This window comes from Phoca vitulina, unplaced genomic scaffold, assembly GCF_004348235.1.
Source record: "Phoca vitulina isolate PV1807 unplaced genomic scaffold, GSC_HSeal_1.0 scaffold28, whole genome shotgun sequence".
Taxonomy (NCBI): Eukaryota; Metazoa; Chordata; class Mammalia; order Carnivora; family Phocidae; genus Phoca; species Phoca vitulina.
The window spans coordinates 10,851,818-10,870,483 of NW_022589731.1; the positions used below are offsets into that span (position 1 = coordinate 10,851,818).

General features: G+C 46.3%; 1 protein-coding gene across 1 annotated transcript in view; it reads right to left on the reverse strand.

The window, feature by feature from the left end:
- Window positions 1-18,666, reverse strand: part of NRAP (nebulin related anchoring protein) — a 70,344-nt gene that overhangs the window by 31,094 nt on the left and 20,584 nt on the right. Inside the window, exons 14-23 of the mRNA XM_032423446.1 lie at window positions 18,064-18,168; window positions 13,046-13,144; window positions 11,650-11,754; window positions 9,824-9,931; window positions 9,477-9,578; window positions 7,089-7,286; window positions 6,394-6,498; window positions 3,864-3,962; window positions 2,662-2,766; window positions 1,415-1,522 (exon numbers count right to left, since the gene is read on the reverse strand). Coding sequence (XP_032279337.1) covers window positions 1,415-1,522; window positions 2,662-2,766; window positions 3,864-3,962; window positions 6,394-6,498; window positions 7,089-7,286; window positions 9,477-9,578; window positions 9,824-9,931; window positions 11,650-11,754; window positions 13,046-13,144; window positions 18,064-18,168 — 1,134 coding nt within the window. The remainder of the gene's footprint in view (window positions 1-1,414; window positions 1,523-2,661; window positions 2,767-3,863; window positions 3,963-6,393; window positions 6,499-7,088; window positions 7,287-9,476; window positions 9,579-9,823; window positions 9,932-11,649; window positions 11,755-13,045; window positions 13,145-18,063; window positions 18,169-18,666) is intronic.

Genomic DNA, 18,666 nt, shown 5'->3' on the forward strand with positions numbered 1-18,666 from the left:
AAAGGCATTGTTCACTTTCAAACCGAAGGCACGAAAGTTCAAACAAAGCCATACAACAGAATGTTATTAGAATTAGCGTCATAAAGGGTTTGCCTTTGAACAATGAAATCGAACAATGAAATAAAATCTTACTCATTATTTCCCTTTTCACCTCAGCTGCCAGTCAGCTCAGAGCTAAACTGAATGCTCAGCTATACTACAGTCTTTTCCCAAGTTCCTGGTGACGTTCCGTCTCGTCTCTACTATTCGACCTCATTTTTTCTGGCTTTATTTTTAAGTGGCCTGTTGCTTTCATGAGGGTCACTTTAAATACCTTTCTGGGAATAGTGAAAACATCATTAAAAAAGTAGTCATGAAATGAAAAAGCCACAGAATAGCCATAATACGATAGCCATTTGAGAAAGGGGCTCGAATTATAAAACCGGGGTACACAGAAATATGCAGGAGTATAGGGAGCATACTGGCGTGGAAAAAGACACGAGGCCAAGACCAATGAGGATCAGAAGAAAAAAATAAATATGGAAATGCTTTAAAAACTGTAACAGGACATCAGCGTGGGGCATCCTTTTCAACATTATCAGGAGACCTGGGCTCTGCTGTCCTCTGTGCCAACTACACAGCAGTATCGATACCTGCCACCATGTACTGACCACTTACTGTAAGGTGAGCATGGCACACCCCGGGCCCCTCAGAGCGCATCTGCAGACCAGCGCTGGTTGGTGAGCTCTTGCCACGTGAGGAGATAAGGAGCTTACGCCAGAAGGTAAATCGACCGTGTCACCAAGCCACTGTTTAGTCCAGTTGATATCTCCATATATTTATAGAGAGAAGTATATTTATGTGTATGCATCTAGTTTGAAGCCAGACTGTCTTGATGAAGTGAGCGGACTCGGCCTTACATTCTGGCTTAGGCTTCTTAGCTCCCATCAGACTCCCACCAGATGGCTTTGGACGGCGGAAACTCGGGACGCATGAAATCGTTTCCTTTCCTCATAACCACTTTGCAACTGCCAATTTACCAATGAGTTAATGGAGATTTTGAAAAGTGACACAGTCTCCCCAGAGTCACGATGCTAACAGGGGATGGAGCGAGGATTTTATCCAAGGTCCACCTGCCCCAAGAGCCTGTACTCTTAGTCAGTGGCCGGCCACAACATCCTTAGATAGTCCTGGAAGGTGTCTGGGCGTCAGTTAATCTGTCAAATAAGCCATTTAGATGACTAGTCATGCTTTCACCCACCGAAAACCAATGTGTGGCAAGCAGTGTGCTGGGCACTCACGTGGTGGTCTCATTGCAAAGTGGTCACCTCTCTCCCCACTTCACAGATTGGACCCTGAGGCTCAGAGAGCTGAAGAGCCTGCACGGACCCTCTCTGGCTGGCTCTCTCACAGCATCCACTGAGCACCGACTCACCTCGCTGGCCAGGTCCCTGTTGGCTTTGGCTGCCAGGAAGGCCAAGGAGTCCAGACGCAACTCAAACCCTTTTGCCTTCTGGCTTTCCCAGCCGCTCTTATACAGTTTCTGAGGAGAGGTAGGAGAGAAGAGATCATCCTCCTGTGGGAGGGCTTCCCTAGCCACTGTACTGCTCTCTCTCGGAGGCCAACACTGATCGTGTCCCCCCACGGCAACCCGGTACCCCGCATACCACCGGACCTCCTTGTTCCTGCCTCAAGGCCTCCTGACACACAGGGCTCCACTCAAAAGAAGCAGAATTCGAATTCTGGAGGCCTTGAAAAATAGTCTTCATATAGGTCTCAAACACATGCCCACGGTGGAATAACATTGCAGAACATGCAGCAACACTTCTGAAAGTCTGTTCCCTACCTCTGCCCACCCCCACCCCCCAGCCCAGCGGCTGCTGTATTTACAGCTACTACCTTCCTTTGTCTTCCCACCCCCAGCCTCTAAGTCCCTGTGGGTCTATCCTTGCTCCTTCCATTTCCTGTCCTGCCCCCACCTGCAGATTTCAAGTTCTTTCTTCAGCAAGTCTCCCTCTCTTTCTATGTGTGTGAATCAATTTAGCCTCTGTTGCTCCTTCTAATTCTCCCCTCTATTACTCAGACCAGGACTCCAAAGACTGGTTGCTGAGTGGGAGAGCTAAGGAAGGTCCCTCCTAGAAGACAGAAAGGAGGAAGTTGGGACCATGCATGCTTTTGTGTCTGGGAGTGATAGCTACATTGTGCACACCCCTTCCAGTGCTTTCTGTATATTAGCTCACTGAAGCCCCGTGACAACCCAATGACACAGGGACTAGTATGACCCTGATTTTACCAATGGGACAACTGAGTGCGAAGAATTTGCCCAAGGTCACACACCTAGTAAGTGGTAGACCCAAGGATCAAACCCAAGCAGTGTGGAGTGAACACCTGAAACTCTCACTTCCTTCCATCAATACTCTAATGCTGTTCTAACTATGACCCAAGAATCACCACCGCCTCCTACCCTGTTATATTCTCAGTGGGTTCAAGTCTCCCGCCAGCTCGTTCCTAGGAAAGGTGGGCCTTCCCCCCCCCAAAAAAACTGGCCAGGAACAAGGTCTGCTGGACGGACCGGACTGAACAGAACCTCAGTTGACACACCAATATGGCGGGTGGGCTTTGTTGCCCAGGCACCTACACGGGGAAGCAGAGCCTACGGCTGCCCCCTCCCTTTTGCCATACCTCACTGAGATTGGCAGCGTTGACTCGGGCCTGTAAGAAGAGAGGCTCATCTTTGCTGATGCTGTACTGATGGACAGACTGCTCGTTTCCTGCCTTGTAGGCCACCTGTTGGGAGAGAGCACTGGGTCAGGAGCAGGTGGGGGGGGGGCGGGTGGCATCACTGATGTGTCTTCAGATCTGCTTGGCGTTTCTGTGACTTGCACGGACAGTCCATTACAAAACCGCCCAGACCAGACGCTGGCCAGCAGAATCCAGTAAAGGAGGCTTCTGGCAGGAGGGGTGAAGCCAGAAGCAGACGCCATGAGGAGCTGAGAGAAGAATGTGGCCGGGGGACCAACCTGAGAACACCTCCAAGGTCTGTCCCCACACTTCTCCCATGAGAACCTTCCCAAGCTGTTCCCATCTATGCTGTCCACGGCCACAGGAAATAACACCCCAGAGGGCTCGGATGAGCACAGACTCCCCAAATGAGAAAAATAAGAAGGCTACACTGCCGCCTGCACCCCCACCATCAATCCCAATGCATTCATGAGTACTGACACCCAGAAAGCGAACAGTGACCTGAAAGACAGCGTCAGTGAGCATCTACTCCATGGAAAACTTACCACTCTGCTCTTTCTCTCTCTCCTCTCCTCCCGCCCCCCCAAACAGCAGCTATCTGCTGATTCTGAGCTCTGATGGCACCCTCTCTGGCGAGTGTACCTGGACCTTTAGGAAGGAAGGCCAGGAAGGTCCTGGCCCCATTGTAACAACTCCGGCACCTGCTTGGTGCGGGGGCACAGGGAGTGCCGAGCGCTGATGTGTAAATAAGGCACGTGCTGTTTCACTGTCGTGCTACCCAGATCTGAGCTCAGGTCACCCGCCTCAAAGATACTTCTCTACGGGCTGCAGAATTATGGAGTCTTTGATGAGAGAGAGGAGAGGGAGAAAGAAGGGAGTGGGCAATCCTGAAAGCCAGAAAGGAAGAATGTCAGTGGGCATCTGAACCTCACAATCAGCAGAGAAGGGAAGTGGGTGAGGCAGGGAGAGCAGGGGTCCAGCTCCCAGAGACAGCCTGGAGGCCCCGGGAAAGTCAGGCCCAGCCTGTCAGAAGCAAAGGCTCACTCGTTCCTGGATTGTGCCTGGGCAGCATCTGCTTTGTCCCAGAGATGCCCCGCCCGTGGCACAGCTGCATAGTGGAGATGGGGCAGCTCAGAACTCACCCCGCTCTGCAGCTCCTGGCTCTTCTTGGCGTGCTCCATCTGGGAGCTGTCGGCCACACTGGTGAACTTCAGCTCATCCACCCTCTGCCGGTAGTTTTTCTGTTTCCAAAGAAAAGAATCCCTGTGGCATTCGGATTTGGCTATCCCCACCACCACACTTGTGCTTACATCCACACGCGCACTCTCAGTGACTCCCCCATCTTCTCGGGGGGAGTCCTCCAGCTGGGTCTGCAGCTTAATCGGGACCCCACAGACCTGAGACAGCCTGCTCTGGGGAGCTTCTCCTAGGTGCTGCTCCTGAATGAGGACCTGAATTTCTCCCCTCACTAAACCCTATACTCCACTTTGTGCCCTGGGATGCATCCAGTTTTATAAATTGAGACCTGGCATAGGAAAGTGAGGCAAAGGGAACTTGGACTTTACAACCAGGGAGACGGAGGCCAAACCTCGCCTCCGCCTCCTTCCAGCTTCGTGACCTTGGGCGCATCACTTAATCCCCCGAGCCACTCCCACCACAATGGTACAAAAAATAGCAGCTGCCCCACTGTGGGGCAGAGCGGAGGCTTCAGGGCTCTGCTTTCCACGAGGGGAGTCCTAGGACATGGGGAGTGTTCACATTAGCCATCACCATCATGCACGGTGCTGTCATGACCATCTATGCTCTAGGGAGAGGAAATGCCAGGAGCCGCGGACCGGAGGAGGCTGGCGGCCAGGTGGGATTCACCCTCACAGTTTCTTCGTGTTCTAGATCACTGAGGTCCTGTCCTCGTTGTGTCCCCGCCTCCCAGCCACAAAGTGACTGGCAAAATTTCAAATGTGCTAATTCTGTGTCCCCACAGGGACCTTCCCGGAGGTTAGCTCCGCTGGCTTTTCCACGGGAGGTGCCAAAGTTGATGGGAAAGGCGGCAGCTGAGCATGGCTGACTGAAGCTAAAGCTTCATGTGGCGGGGAGAGCAGAGAGGAGCAAAACCCCGGTGCTGTCAGCAAGAGGGTCACAGATACCAGCTGAACCCAAAATAGGGTTTGGAATATTGAAGCCTCCAAATGTCCTCCCTTGAGGAAAAAAAATTTCCAGAGACAATATTCCAAAGAGATTTGTAATTTTTGTCTCTCGTTCCAGGGTGTTGAATGGGAAAACTCCTTCACCACATAACTGAAGGAAGTCGCATTACCCTTCCATGGTTGGAAATTCCCGATCATTCCAGACTCTGCCTTGGTCAAATCCTAAGAACTTACTGAGGAGCCAAGAACCCGCCCTTTACAGAGCACAACAGAAATATAAAACAGGCAAAGAGGATGCTGTCTTCCTGGCCCTTGAGGAGCTTAATAATTAGTAGGCACAGGAAGTCAGACAGAGATGGGAATTCCTAAGGATGGAGGTCAGCCGGTTGGGTTTCCTCACCAAACCTTTATCCAAAACAAATGGGGCTTTGTTTGCTCCACCTGGAGTTTAGCAGGCCTGAAAAGAAACTAAGTAATAGGAACCGTAAAACGTCGTTCGCTTTTCTCTTCTTTATTTCTATATTCTAACCTTAAGTGTGTCTGTGTCTGAGAGAAGGATGAGCAGTGGAAAAATAAGAATAATTTACAAAACGTGCTTTGGGGATGCGAGACCACTTTGTGGGCAGGAGCTGGGGCCTCAGACCGCACACACTGGGACAGATCCCAGCTCTGCTACCTACTCGAAATGTGACTCTCAGTCTCTCTTTTCCTCATGAAAATGAGGATATTAATAGGGTAGTAAGAGTGTCTACTCACATAGGGCGGTTGTGAGCCATAAATGAGCAGTATGTATGTAACGCACTCAAAATGGTCAATCAATGACAGCAACGATTGCATAATTATTATCAGCCCACAAAGGTCAGCTACATTATCACTATTATTGCCATTTGCAAGAGAGATGCTGACTCAGCCTTCCTGATCCTGAAACAAGAGTTCCCTTTGAAGAGTCCCAAACAGAGCTCCTGCAATAATCACACTTCCAAATGAAATGCCCTTCCAAAATCCTCCTCTGCCTGCTGCCCAAGCCAGCTTTACATGGTGTAAAGAGAAGCTGAGGCTTGGAGCTGCAGGGACTCTGTAACGTTCTCTGTTTCACCCGAGAGGAAGAGGATCGGAAGGCTCGAGTGACTTGCCCAAAGTCTGCAGCGAGTTTAAGGCACAGGCATCATGTGAATGCTGACCTCCGAACATCAGGTTCTCTGATTCAGGAGCAATCACACATGCCTCCCATGACAAACACATTTCCCTTCATGCTCATCGACTGTGTGTGACAACCCTTCTGAATTTTTCCTTGGATGTCGCTGCTACTCTATGTAAATCGGTAGGCTTCTTACAGACACCTCCCCGGGATGGGTAAGGGTGTGGAAGACTAACCAGGGTGCACTGCAGGTGCAAAAATGAAGAAGGGCTCCTCTAAGTCAGGCTCAAAAAAGCATGGGGGTTGGGGAGGGGGAAGCAGAGGGAAAGATGGCTCTCGGGGACTCGTGGGCTGAGAACCACTGGAAGCCAGGGCCTGAGCTCGGGTTACCTCGCTAACCAGCTGTCCAGCCTTCTTGGCCTGTTCCAGATTGAGACTCCCCTCCATCAGCCACCCGACTCCTTTCATCCACGCTAGGTCGGCCTTGTACTGCAGCTGCAAGAGAAAACCCAAGCTGTAATGGGATGCAGGGATGCAGATGGGGCAAACGTGTTGGGAGACTTAGGGAAACCCTTGCTCTTGCCTTTGTTTTCCTAAAAGAACTGCCCCCCCCCACTCTTTTATAATCAGGCACAGCAATCTCCTTGGGGGTGAAGCCACTGGGCCCACTTTGTAACCAGCAGAGCATGTTCTGCTTCAGTGCTGAAACCCCACCACCGACCAAAAAGAGGGCTTTTCAGAATTTCTCACCAAAAATCTTACCTACCAACCTACTAAATTTCCAAGATTTACTTGCCGTCTTCAACACTTGCTTCTTCCCCTTTGCTCATCGCCATTATCAGCACATCTTGACTCCTACAGTAGCTCGGAACCCCAACCCTCCACCCTCTAGCCTCCATTGTCTCGACTTTTATCTATAGCTCTACCTCCCCACCCATTCTCCCTGGGCCCAGCACCTCTCAGCAGTTCTTCCTAGTCCTCCGAGTTATGTAATAGATGCATGCACAGGTTCCAAATCACCCTCACAATGTCACTGCACCCAACTGCAGGAGATGCATGAGAACTGGCAGTGAGTGAGGGCTCACCTCGCTCTGGAGCCCATAAGCCTTCTTGGCCCACTGAGTCTTCGTATCTTCAGGCAGTACGGTGTATTCATGCAGCTTTGTCCTGTAGTCCAGGTCGCTGGCCAGAGCTTGGGCCTTCTTAGCATGCTTGATGTGTACCATATCCATGGGCAGGTGAAAGTGGGTCTTACTCTCCTCAAAGCCTTTCTTGTATTCAACCTTGAATGTATCAACAAGGCCCATTACTTGAAGTCTGCCTTTGCAGAAGTGATTTACAACACAGGAAAGAAGCCCAGGCTTTTGTGAGGAATTGGCAATGCCACTCATCTGTCAGAAAGGTGTGACCCAATTTCTGGCTCTAGAAGGGGGCGGTGTTGGGGAGCTACAGTTCCACACTCCTTTGTCTCTAGGAACAATGCCTCTCACCAATATTAAATCTTTTTATCTGGCTGATCCAGGAGGAGAAGGTTCTATCCAAGGTTTCTGCAGACTCCTTAAGAGGCAGAATAACAAACCCTGGGCTCCAGAGCCAGATCAGCCTGAGTTCAAGCTGGTCTACCCCTTGCCAGTTGGATGACCTCTGGAAAGTTACATCACCTCTCTAAGGGCTCATGTTCCTCAGGGGACTATTGTGATAAGCAAACAAAATAGTAGCTGAAATCTGCTTAGTACAGGGACTGCCATATAGCAAACACCTGATAAATGTTCACAGTGAGGATGGCAATGACGGTGGTGATGGTGATAATAGTGATGATGGTGGTAATGATGGTGATGGTGGTAATGATGGTGATGGTGGTGATGAGAGTGATGATGACGATGGTGGTAATAATGGTGATGGTGGAGATGGTGGAGATGATGATGATGGTGGTGTTGATAGTGGTGATAGTGATGATGGTGGTGATGGTGGTGGTGATAGTGATGATGGTGGTGATGGTGGTGATGGTGGAGATGGTGGAGATGGTGGAGATGGTGGAGATGGTGGTGATAGTGATGATGGTGGTGATGGTGGTGGTGATAGTGATGATGGTGGTGATGGTGGTGGTGATAGTGATGATGGTGGTGATGGTGGTGGTGATAGTGATGATGGTGGTGATGGTGGTGATGGTGGTGATGATGGTGGTGATAGTGATGATGGTAGTGATAGTGGTGGTGATAGTGATGATGGTGGTGATGATGGTGGTGTTGATGGTGGTGATGATGACGATGGTGATGGTGATGATGACAATGGTGGTAATAATGGTGATGGTGGAGATGGTGGAAATGGTGGTGATGGTGGTGGTGATGGTGGTGATAGTGATGATGGTGGTGATGGTGATGATGGTGGTAATGGTGGTGGTGATACTGATGATGGTGGTGATGGTGGTATGTGTGGGGGGAAGGTGGCATGCTATAATAGAAGCAGTATGATGCCAGTAAGCAAGGGTCCTAGGATCTAACGCTACCCCTCCACCTTTATCACTGACTACTATATGACTTTGGGCAAGACACAATCTTTTTGGCCCCAGTTGCTCCAACTGCAAATAAGAAGTATCATTTTGTTCTCTAAGAAGAAGCCAAATTCTCAATGTCTCGGTATATTTCATGATTATGCATGTCATAGGACTTGTTCCATAGGCACATCCAAAATGGCAACTCAGATGCCAACTCTCTTATTCTAGTCAAACCCTGGCTCCTAAATGACTCATCAGGTAATTATATCTGGCTGTACCACGGGAACAGCATAAGCCAGCCTCCTAACTTGGAGCAACAATTGTAAAGCAGAAACTCAATGCTCATGTGTCCTTTTGGCCTGCTCAACATTGGCAGGGAAGACCTGATCTGAAACCAAGTCTGTCCTTCCCCCAAAGGATTTTGGTAAGTGACATTTAGCAGGGTTAATCTCCAGCCATTACAGTTGTTTACAAGCAGTGTCATTTTGATTGGTTGGAGTTTGGATGCCCCAGTTGTTTGCTAACTATTTTGGATATCAAGTGTGTCTCGGCCACAGGACTCAGCCGGGACGTTGCCCACAACAAGCAGGATGCTTAGTATCTGACTCTCCCCATAGAATTAAGCTCCCCTGGGGAGGAACCTGTTATGTGTTGTTCATTCCTACAGCCCTGGTGTCTTACGCAGGGTCTTGCTCGTAGTAGTTGCTTGGTAAATGTCTGTGGAATAATACAGGTGGACGGACACCTTTGTACCTTGAGCAGTAGATACCGGTCACCCTTCGGGCCCACACTCCTCATTTACTTTAAAAGAACAGTACACTTTGGCTAAATAAAGAAAGTGAACAAACTTCTTGCTCAAGCTACAACCAAAAATTGTAGGTGGGAGTCAATCAAAAGGTCCCAGGTGAAGTAGGCCCTGGAAGGACTTTTAAAGCAGCACAAGTCTGAGGAAAGGGTTGAGGGACAGGAAAGAGTTTACCTCACTGCTCATCTTGGCCACCTGCAGAGAGTGCAGAAGCCTCGAGTCTGTAGTGCCCATGACTTTGCCTTTCGTTTTCTCATACTCTTCTTTATATTTAATCTTGAGAGAAAGAAGAAAGTCTACGGTGAGGGGAAGAGAAACTTTGCCACCTCAGGGGCTCTGGTATTCACAAGGCAACGGGAACAATTCTGAAAACAATCTCCCAGTCTTTCAGGAACCCAGAAGAAGATTAAAGTCGTGGGATGTTTACAACATAAGCAGTCATTATTTTTTTCCGCAGGACCACTGACATTTTTATGGGAACCACTTCTTATGCATTTCTGAGTTAATGAGAAGAAACCTACATTGCTAGCAAGCTCTCCAGAGGCTTTGGCGGCCAGCAGAGAAATAGCATCCAGCTTCATCTCAAATCCTTTCCCCTTGGCCTTCTCCCAGCTTTCTTTGTACTTAACCTGACAAACAGAAACACGGGTGAATAGGAGTCAGGATCCATATTCCTGCCCGAAGTTTAAAAAGACATTTTTTTTTTAAAGATTTTATTTATTTATTTGACAGAGAGAGAGACAGCAAGAGAAGGAACACAAGCAGGGGGAGTGGGAGAGGGAGAAGCAGGCTTCCCGCTGAGCAGGGAGCCCAACGCAGGGCTCAATGCCAGGACCCTGGGATCACAACCTGAGCTGAAGGCAGATGCTTAACGACTGAGCCACCCAGGTGCCCCTAAAAAGACATTTAAAAGAACAACAACAGGGGCTTCTGGGTGGCCCAGTCAGTTAAGCATCAGACTCTTGGCTTTGACTCAGCTCATGATCTCTGGGTCAAGAGACTGGGCTCCGTGCTGAGCGTGAAGCCTGCTTAAGATTCTCTCTCTCCCTCTGCCCCACCCCTCCCCTCTCCCTCTCTAAACAACAACAACAAAGCTGGTTTCTTCATCTGTTTACAGACCAGAATCTTGGTCATTATTGTCAAAATGGTCATAGCAATTACTGAGACAGTGCATTGATTCCTGAGCTATGGGGCCATGCAGGGCAGAGGTGATGGGACAGAACAAAGAGAAGAGTCATGTGTCCATCCTGGCTGTGTTGTTTCCTGATCATGAGACCTTGGGCAAACACATCCTCTCTCAGCCTTACTTTGCCATTTGCAAAAAAGAAAGAAAACAAAACAACAAAAAACCTCTTATTACCTGTCTCAGGGTTGCTGTGGGGATAAACTGGATATAGAACATGAACACGGAACCTAAGCTGGTAAAGACAAAAGCTATTGATGTTGGCATGGTAACAACACCTACAGGTTATTGACCCTTCCTAAGTGCCTTCTACTCATCAACTGTCAATCTTCGCATTAGGCCTGTGAGGCTCAGAGACATCAATGTCCTGATGTAGGTCACACAGCTTAAAAATGGCAGTGCCAGCTTCTGACTCAGGGCATTCGGATACCAAAGCCCATGCCACTGTGTCTCTGCCATAAATAGGTCCTAGGGTTATGATAGTTGGATAATTCCATATGTAAGATGCTTATCTCAGTGCACAGCAGAAAGCAGGCATTCAATAAATGCTGGTTCCTTTTCTTCTTCTCCTGCCCCCATCTAGGATAAGAAGCCTAACCACAGCCCTCTTGTGACTCCAGGAAGAATCTAGTGGTTAAGATTGATCTTAAAACTTAAATTTTCAGGGCACCTGGGTGGTTCAGTCAGTTAAGCCTCTGCCTTCACTTCAGGTCATGATCTCTGGGTCCTGGGATCGAGCTCCGGTTCAGGCTCCCCGCTCAGCGGGGAGTCTGCTTCTCCTTCTCCCCACTGCTCATGCTCTCTCTCTCTCAGTCTCTCTCTCAAATACATAAATAAACAAAATCTTAAAAAAAAAAAACTCAAATTTTCTCCGCACAGCAAAGCAGCAGTCAGAAGTCACCAGGACAATGATGATGGTGTGTGTGTGTTTGAGCTCACACTGTACACACGTTCACATAATAAGAATTAAATTCCTGTGATCAATTTATCCCCAGTGAACGACCACATGCCATGAGACAGCAAAATTCAAAACCAAAACATGATGGGCTCCTTTGATGAACATCTCTCACAAACAGAATAGCCTCTGGTTGTCAGGCCTGGTGCCCTCATCCTCACATTGGTTAGATAAGCTCCACCAAGTTCTCACCTCCATTGCTTGCTCACCTCACTAAATAGTTCGGCATTGGTTTTGGCCTTCACCAGCTGAGGTACATCCTGTGTCAGTGTGTAATTCAACTTATTTTTCTCATAGTCAGCACGATAATTCACCTGTTGGATTTAAAATAAACCCACAGGCTAATGCAAGGTTTTTAGATAGATAGAAGGTGAATTCCGGAGGCAATGCTCTCTTTTTCACTTTCCCCTTGGGCCCACAGCTGAGAAGGAGTTTCTGGAAAGGGCATTTGACAAGGAAGCCTGCAATTTTATGAATGTTTTAAATTAACTGATTAAAGACGTCAAATGAAAAGTAAAACCACTCAAAGGCACACTCAGAGTTGTGAGTTTAGAAAAGATTTCCCTGCGGTTACTTCACCAACTCTCCTTTGAAGCACTTGAGAGTAGAGAACTTGTTTTTTGGGTTTTGCTTTGTTTTGTTTTGTTTTTTAACGTGCCGCAGTGCTGAGCATCTCGCTTATACAGAGAGTAGATACTCAAAGAGTAATTATCAAATGGCTGCCCACATTGAAAAAAAAAGCCACCTTAAGTCACACACAAAAAGTCAACCAGACATTATATGATTCTTAGTGGAAAAATACAACATCATCTGAAAAGCATCCTTGCCCCAAAATTGAACCTGAACCTGATCAAACCTATAGATCTGACTACTACTATTTTAAAGGACATTTGGAGGCCAGAGGAACACATGAAGTCCACACTAGGATGCAGTACACAAAGTTCAGACTGTGGCAAACGTAACAGGATCAACAATCCAATTTCTTCGATAAACCACTTGCGAGAAAAGAAAAGAGATAAACAGGAAAACGTAAAGATGAAAAGAATTTTAAAGACCTATCAACCAGTCACAAGCATGGACTTCATTCGGATCCTGATTCAAACTAACTGTAAAACTGTAAAATTATAATTTTATCAGATCATTGCAATGTTAAATGCTAATAGGACACTGGTGATATCAAGAATTATTATTAGTTTTTTGGTGTGATGTATTAAAATTGTATAAACATGTTTAATTTTTTTTTATCTTTTAGAGATGCACCCTAAAATATTGATAGATTATATTATTTAATCTCTGGGATTTTCTTCAAAATAACAGAGGGGGGAGAAGGGGATGGGCATACAGATGAAGCAAGACTGGCCATGAGTGGATAGAGGTTGAAGCCGAATGATGGATACATGGGGACTCATTACACTATCCTTTCTACATTTAAATATATCTGGAATTTTCCATAATAAAAAGTTTAAATTGAGGGGGGTCGTCTTGTGGTTGTCACAAGACACATGTCACTGTTAATGAATGCCAAACCCTTGGGGAGTCAGGTATCCAGGGGCCACAAAGCACTTGAGTCCCCCACACCTGGCTGGGGAAGGGCAGGTCACTTACATGACTCAGTTGCTGGGCATTGATTTTGGCTTGGAGAATCTGAGGGGTATTGGTCACAGAGCTGTACTTCAACTTGTCGATGCTTTGCCTATAATTGACCTGGTTAAAAAAAAAAAGAAAGGACACAAGAAGATGTCACCAGCACTTTTCTTTAAGATTTGCTTAGTTCCCTACCCCTAAGCCCAGCAGAGCTGTGATTCTCCTATTACTAAAAGGACCAAAGATTCCAGTTGGAAACCAACAGACACTCCAAGCCCATAGATTAAAAACAAAAACGATACATTGAAGAGTGAGTCACTTGAACAGGCAGCGCACACAAGAGGTCAACGGAACTGTCAGTGAGCACAGGAAAAGGTGCTCATCCACGTTGTTATTATTAGGAACCAGAGAAATGCATATTAAAACTGCAACGAGACACCCCTCCACATTCGCCTGAAGAGTGAAAATTTGAACGGCTGACTATACCAAGGGCTGGCAAGGATGTGGGAGCTGCGGAAACTCTCACAACACAGCTGGCGGAAGTGAGGGTTGGCACAGCCACTTGGGGAACCAATATGGCGCTTTGGCACACGCACGTACCCCAAGTCTCCACAATTCTATTCCTAGGTGCGTTCCCAAAGAGAAACACATGCACAAGGTCGCTTTATAATAATTCAAGCTGCCTGTCTATACTTAATGTTCTTTTCTATATATGTTTTATACTTCTAAAGAAAAGAGGTTTTTTAAGAAGGGAAAGAAAAATGAAAGAGACAAAAAGTCCAACTGATGCGGTGTCTAAGTGGGAGGGCACGGCACATCAGTGGCTCCGTGTGAGGACAGTCTCACATGTCTTCACCCCGTACACCAGCCCCGCCTGGCCCTCGCTTCCGCCTTGCCAGAGTCCCCAAGGAAAGGGCCCGAAGCTGGGCACTTTCCTGAAAGAAGAAGGGTGGGTGGGTTCAGAAGAGAAGGTGGTGAGCTTCTAGCACCGCCTGGTGCACGGACTTCCGGTTTCCCACCATTTCAAGATACTGGGGGCTCGTGGCTTTTCTCCTTTGAAAGTACAATTTGCCCCTCAGAGACTCAAGGATCATTAGCTATTTGCCCATGAGAAGATATTCATCCAATCATCTTATTTTCCTCCAAGCATGCCTAGGAGCCACTGCAGAGAGAACGGGAACTTGAGCAGAGAGGCAAAGGAACGTGTGAGGCTTGAGGGCAGGTGATAAGGGGAGGGGGCGCAGTGGAGCTGCGTGAGGGCCCCAGGCACCCGCACAGGTGGAAGGGGAGCTGGGATGCAGGCGAGTGACGAGAAAGAGCGTGAGGTGGTGGATGGTTAATGACCTCTGCCTGCGTGGTCCCGTCATTCATTCATTTGTTCATTCATTCATTCCTTCAACAGTCACGGAGCGTCCACTCTGCGCAGAGTGAGCAAACACAGACACAGCCCCGTCCACGTAGATATCTCAGCTGGGTCCTTGCTCCCAGGACCCCAAACTGACCCAGTCCTGGAGACCCCTGAGCACCCGCCCCAACACAGGCTCCAGGCTATGCCCTTCCATCAGCTACGCTCTGGCTTTGTTCACAGCAATCGGGTCATTGAACGCCCCACACCCAGTCTTCATGCCTCTGTTTTATTGCCTGAAGCCCAGGACGCCACCCAGGATCCCACACAGTGTGGCAGCTTCTTTAGGCCTACACCATGCCTAAGATCGTCACAGCCCCCTTGTTGTGTCCCCACTATCTACTGCCATCCCTGCCCAGACCTCCACCTCCCGCCTCTGGCCATGCTCCTCCGGCTGCCGGCTCTGCCCTATACTACACTCTACTACCCTTCCATTCACTGTCTGTCTGGAGTCTGATGCCATTCTATCTTATTGCTGCCTCCGTAGGTGACAGCCCTCCCCAGGGAGTCTTTGTAGCCCAAAGGTCACAAAGTTGGTGACAGCCAGACGGACCACTAGCTGGCTACTGGCGAAGCACTAGTCTGGGCTCAGTGTTTGACCTCACTGTTGGGGAAGTAGTAAAGAGTGGTGGGGACTGTGGCAAGGGACAGCCATTGCTACTCAGCTCTGGGGAACAGTTAGGGTGCAACAATGTGGGGCCCAGCGTGATCAGATTTTCCAGTGATTCCAAACAAACCAAATATCCATATTATTATGTCAAGTCTTGCAATTTTTAAATGCTGACAAATAGTTCAATATTTTTAGAACCCAGTGACCCAAGTGAAATAGACCTATGCTTCATCTCTTTCTTGTACTCACTCCACTCCCGCCTGTCCCAATACGGGCTAATAATAATCATGGCTTAAAAACAATACCATTACTATGTGCCTAGCATTATTTCAAGTGCTTCACACATCTTAATGCATTTAATCCAACCACCCTGTGGATAGACACTCTTATTATCCCTACCTTACAATGTGAAAACTGAGGCCCAGAGAACTGAAGTGATTGGCCCAAGGTCACCCAGCTAATGTCAGGATTCAAATTCTAGCATTCTGCCTCCCAAAGTGGTTCTCACCCTCTACACTGTCAATCTGGTTTGCCAAAGCTAGTGTAGTGTGCTTGCAACTATTATTTTACAGATGAACCTGGGATCCCCTGTAGCCAAAACTACCACTGTTCAGACAGGGAAATATATCCTGGGTACAAACAAATGACTTACAAATTAATTTCTAGGACAGGATCTAGGAAAAACAGTGTGTTCCTGACACCGGGACACAGGGTATTTTGTTGGATTCAGAGATAAAGAATAGCATCGCTTTGTGCTTTTTGGTTAATGGTTCAATGACAGAAGTTTTTGCACATTCTGAGTTGCGGATAAGGGGTATAAAGGAAAAGTAGGAAATATAAAGTCATTTCAATGTCAACCGTTAATGAGATTAGAGTGCACTGGTTTCCTAATGCATTAACTCAGAGGGGAAATTATCATCTCATAATAAAGAGTCTATTAGAGTTCAGAATTGTGCATGATAAAATGTCATGAAAACTGTATTTTTTAAAAGGCATATTCCTTCCCAATAATTTTGCATTAAATCTGTTGCAGAGCACAATTACTCTCCTCTGCGGGACATAATTAACAGTCTCCATGATTAATCACATCCTTGCAACATCACAGATGCTTGGCCATTGCTTCAATCTACTTTCTGAAGGAACTCTTTGCTGAGGATGGAGTCTCATTTTAATGCTATTACTGCTGATAAAATCCATCTGAAGGGAATGCTCTCTAATTAAAGACCCGTGCTTGTTTATTTAATTTCATAGCTATTTGACCACCTTTAGAGCCACCAGACAGAGAGACCATAAATGCTCTTGTAATGGATTCCCCAAACTTCCTGAATACTTAAGTCCCTACACTAGGGGCGATAAATTCAAATTCACACGGGAGCCAGGAAGAGAAGGTGAAGGATAATAAGACAACACTTAGCACCTGCCACTCAGTCCCAGCTAGTTGCTCCCATGCGGGAACTAGAGCTGTCGTTTCCAGAGTTTTTAGATTTTTCTAGAATAGGTGAAAATATGAATTTTTATACGACCTCCCAAAATCTCTAAATGTTGGTCCAATTATTTTTTAAACATTGTGTGGTCAAACTAAACACCTCTGCAACCTGAATCTGGCTCCTGGGCTTCCAGTTCAGAATCTCCCTCTGCTTCTAATTAATCCTTCTAACCCAGGCTGGTTTCATTCTTCTATCAGACTTGCCCAGGTGAGCAGGCTGTATTTCAGGTGCATAGTTTGATCCACAGCCTTGCACAGACAAATGTAATAGCAAGTCATGTCACACCGGGAGTACAAAGTTGTAGGAATCTCTCTAGTTTGACTGCTCTCAAGCATGATTGATGGAGGTCTACGAACAGAGTACACACTCCCATTCTAATGAGGTGCTCTTGGTCCTCAAGTCCCAGGTAATGCGTGCAGCAAAAAAAGGAAGGAAGTAGCTTAGGTAGTCAAGTGTAACCTTGGGTTTCATGAAGGTGAAGTGATAAGTCAACCCAATCAAACTTCCTGGGAAAAGAAGAAGCAAAGCTTAGTCTCCCTTTATAGTCCTCGACTTCCCCTCCTTTGCTTTACTATATATTTGAAAAGCCCATTTCATTCATTAAACTATTGTTTGCCATTGATTGTCCTTTGTTGTCCTATAAACCATGCTAAACACCGGAGATGCCCAGCTGAACCCAACACTGCTCTCACTCCAAGCAAAAGGGAGAACAATGTGAAGACCTACTTACCAGGAGCAAAACCCAAGTCAGTGCTACTGGAGTTGTGCTGATCCCAAAGGAATGTGAAGGAAAGCAGTACTGGGCATTCAGTAAATATATGTTGAATTATTTGTTAAATTATTGATTGGTTAGAGATAACCATCACTGACAAATAACTATGATATGAACTCAGTTCTAAACCACTTTACGTTTTAAGAAAACAGATGACTTTAATCTTTTTCTTTGTGCTTTTCTGTATTTTCTAAATTTCCTGTAATAAATATAGTAAAATTCCTATAATTAGAAAATAATAAATTTAATTAATTATACTTATTTCACTGGGACAAGCCGAACTATAGATAAATAAAATCACCGCTATAATAATTAAGAAATACATACACTTTCCCAAGTGCTCTTGAGAAAAAAAATTAAGTCAACATTACCTCTTCCTCTCAACTTACAGCCATTTTATTTTACTTCCTTTAGTCCCTCAACATAGCACACTCCAAAACTTTAAATCAAAAAAAAAAAGAAAGCTCATCATCATTGTTAAGGAAGAGTAATTTTAAAGGTGCCCAAAGGCACACATATTCTACCAAATTCTAACTGACTGCTGGTTATTTTCAAGATGAAACCAGAGTTGTCCCCACCTTACATGGGAAATCTAACAGTTTCCAAACATGCATGAATGGACTTTCCTAACGGAAGAGTTCCCTTTCTCAATCCCTTCCATTAGGAACTGTTGTATCTTGTTTCTTTCCATCTTGCTACTTAAGAATCACTCCACAAGAAGAAGTGACAAGGAATAAGAGAAGATATTCCTGGAGGGGGACTTACATCTTTCAAGGGAACCAGTTTCATTGTTGTTTGATAGGAAGGAGTGAGAGTGGCAGGGTAGTTGTAGTCCACAACGTCGTGTTTATAATCAGCCTTGTAGGCGATCTAAAACACAAAGAAAAAAAAACACAAGAGAAAAGAAATTAGTCCCCACTTTCTTTTGACCTTGTTTGAATGTCATGGGAAACTTTTAAAAAGTAACCAGAAATAAAATTAATTCCATTTCATCACCTCCAAGGAAAATTAAATTATGTTCACACTTTGCCTTTAATTAATTTGAATTCTTCTTAATTAATCCAAAATTAGCTAACTTCCATCTGTAGCACATTTATTTTATCTTTCTTATTAATTATGGAACTCCTTATAGTTTTTGTTAAAAAGTAACACTGGCACATGGGTGTATGATGAAAGAGCTTCTTGGCTAACCCCCCAGAAAATAAATGAAGTCAAGAGTCTTCAGAGTATTTAAATTTTTTTTTAAAGGTCAAATTTGACATTCTCAAGCAGAGGAAATTTGACATTTGTATGTTTTACTAATGAAATTGGTTCCTTTGAAGTGCCCTTTACCTCCAAGATTTACAACTTGGCATTTACAAACCTGTC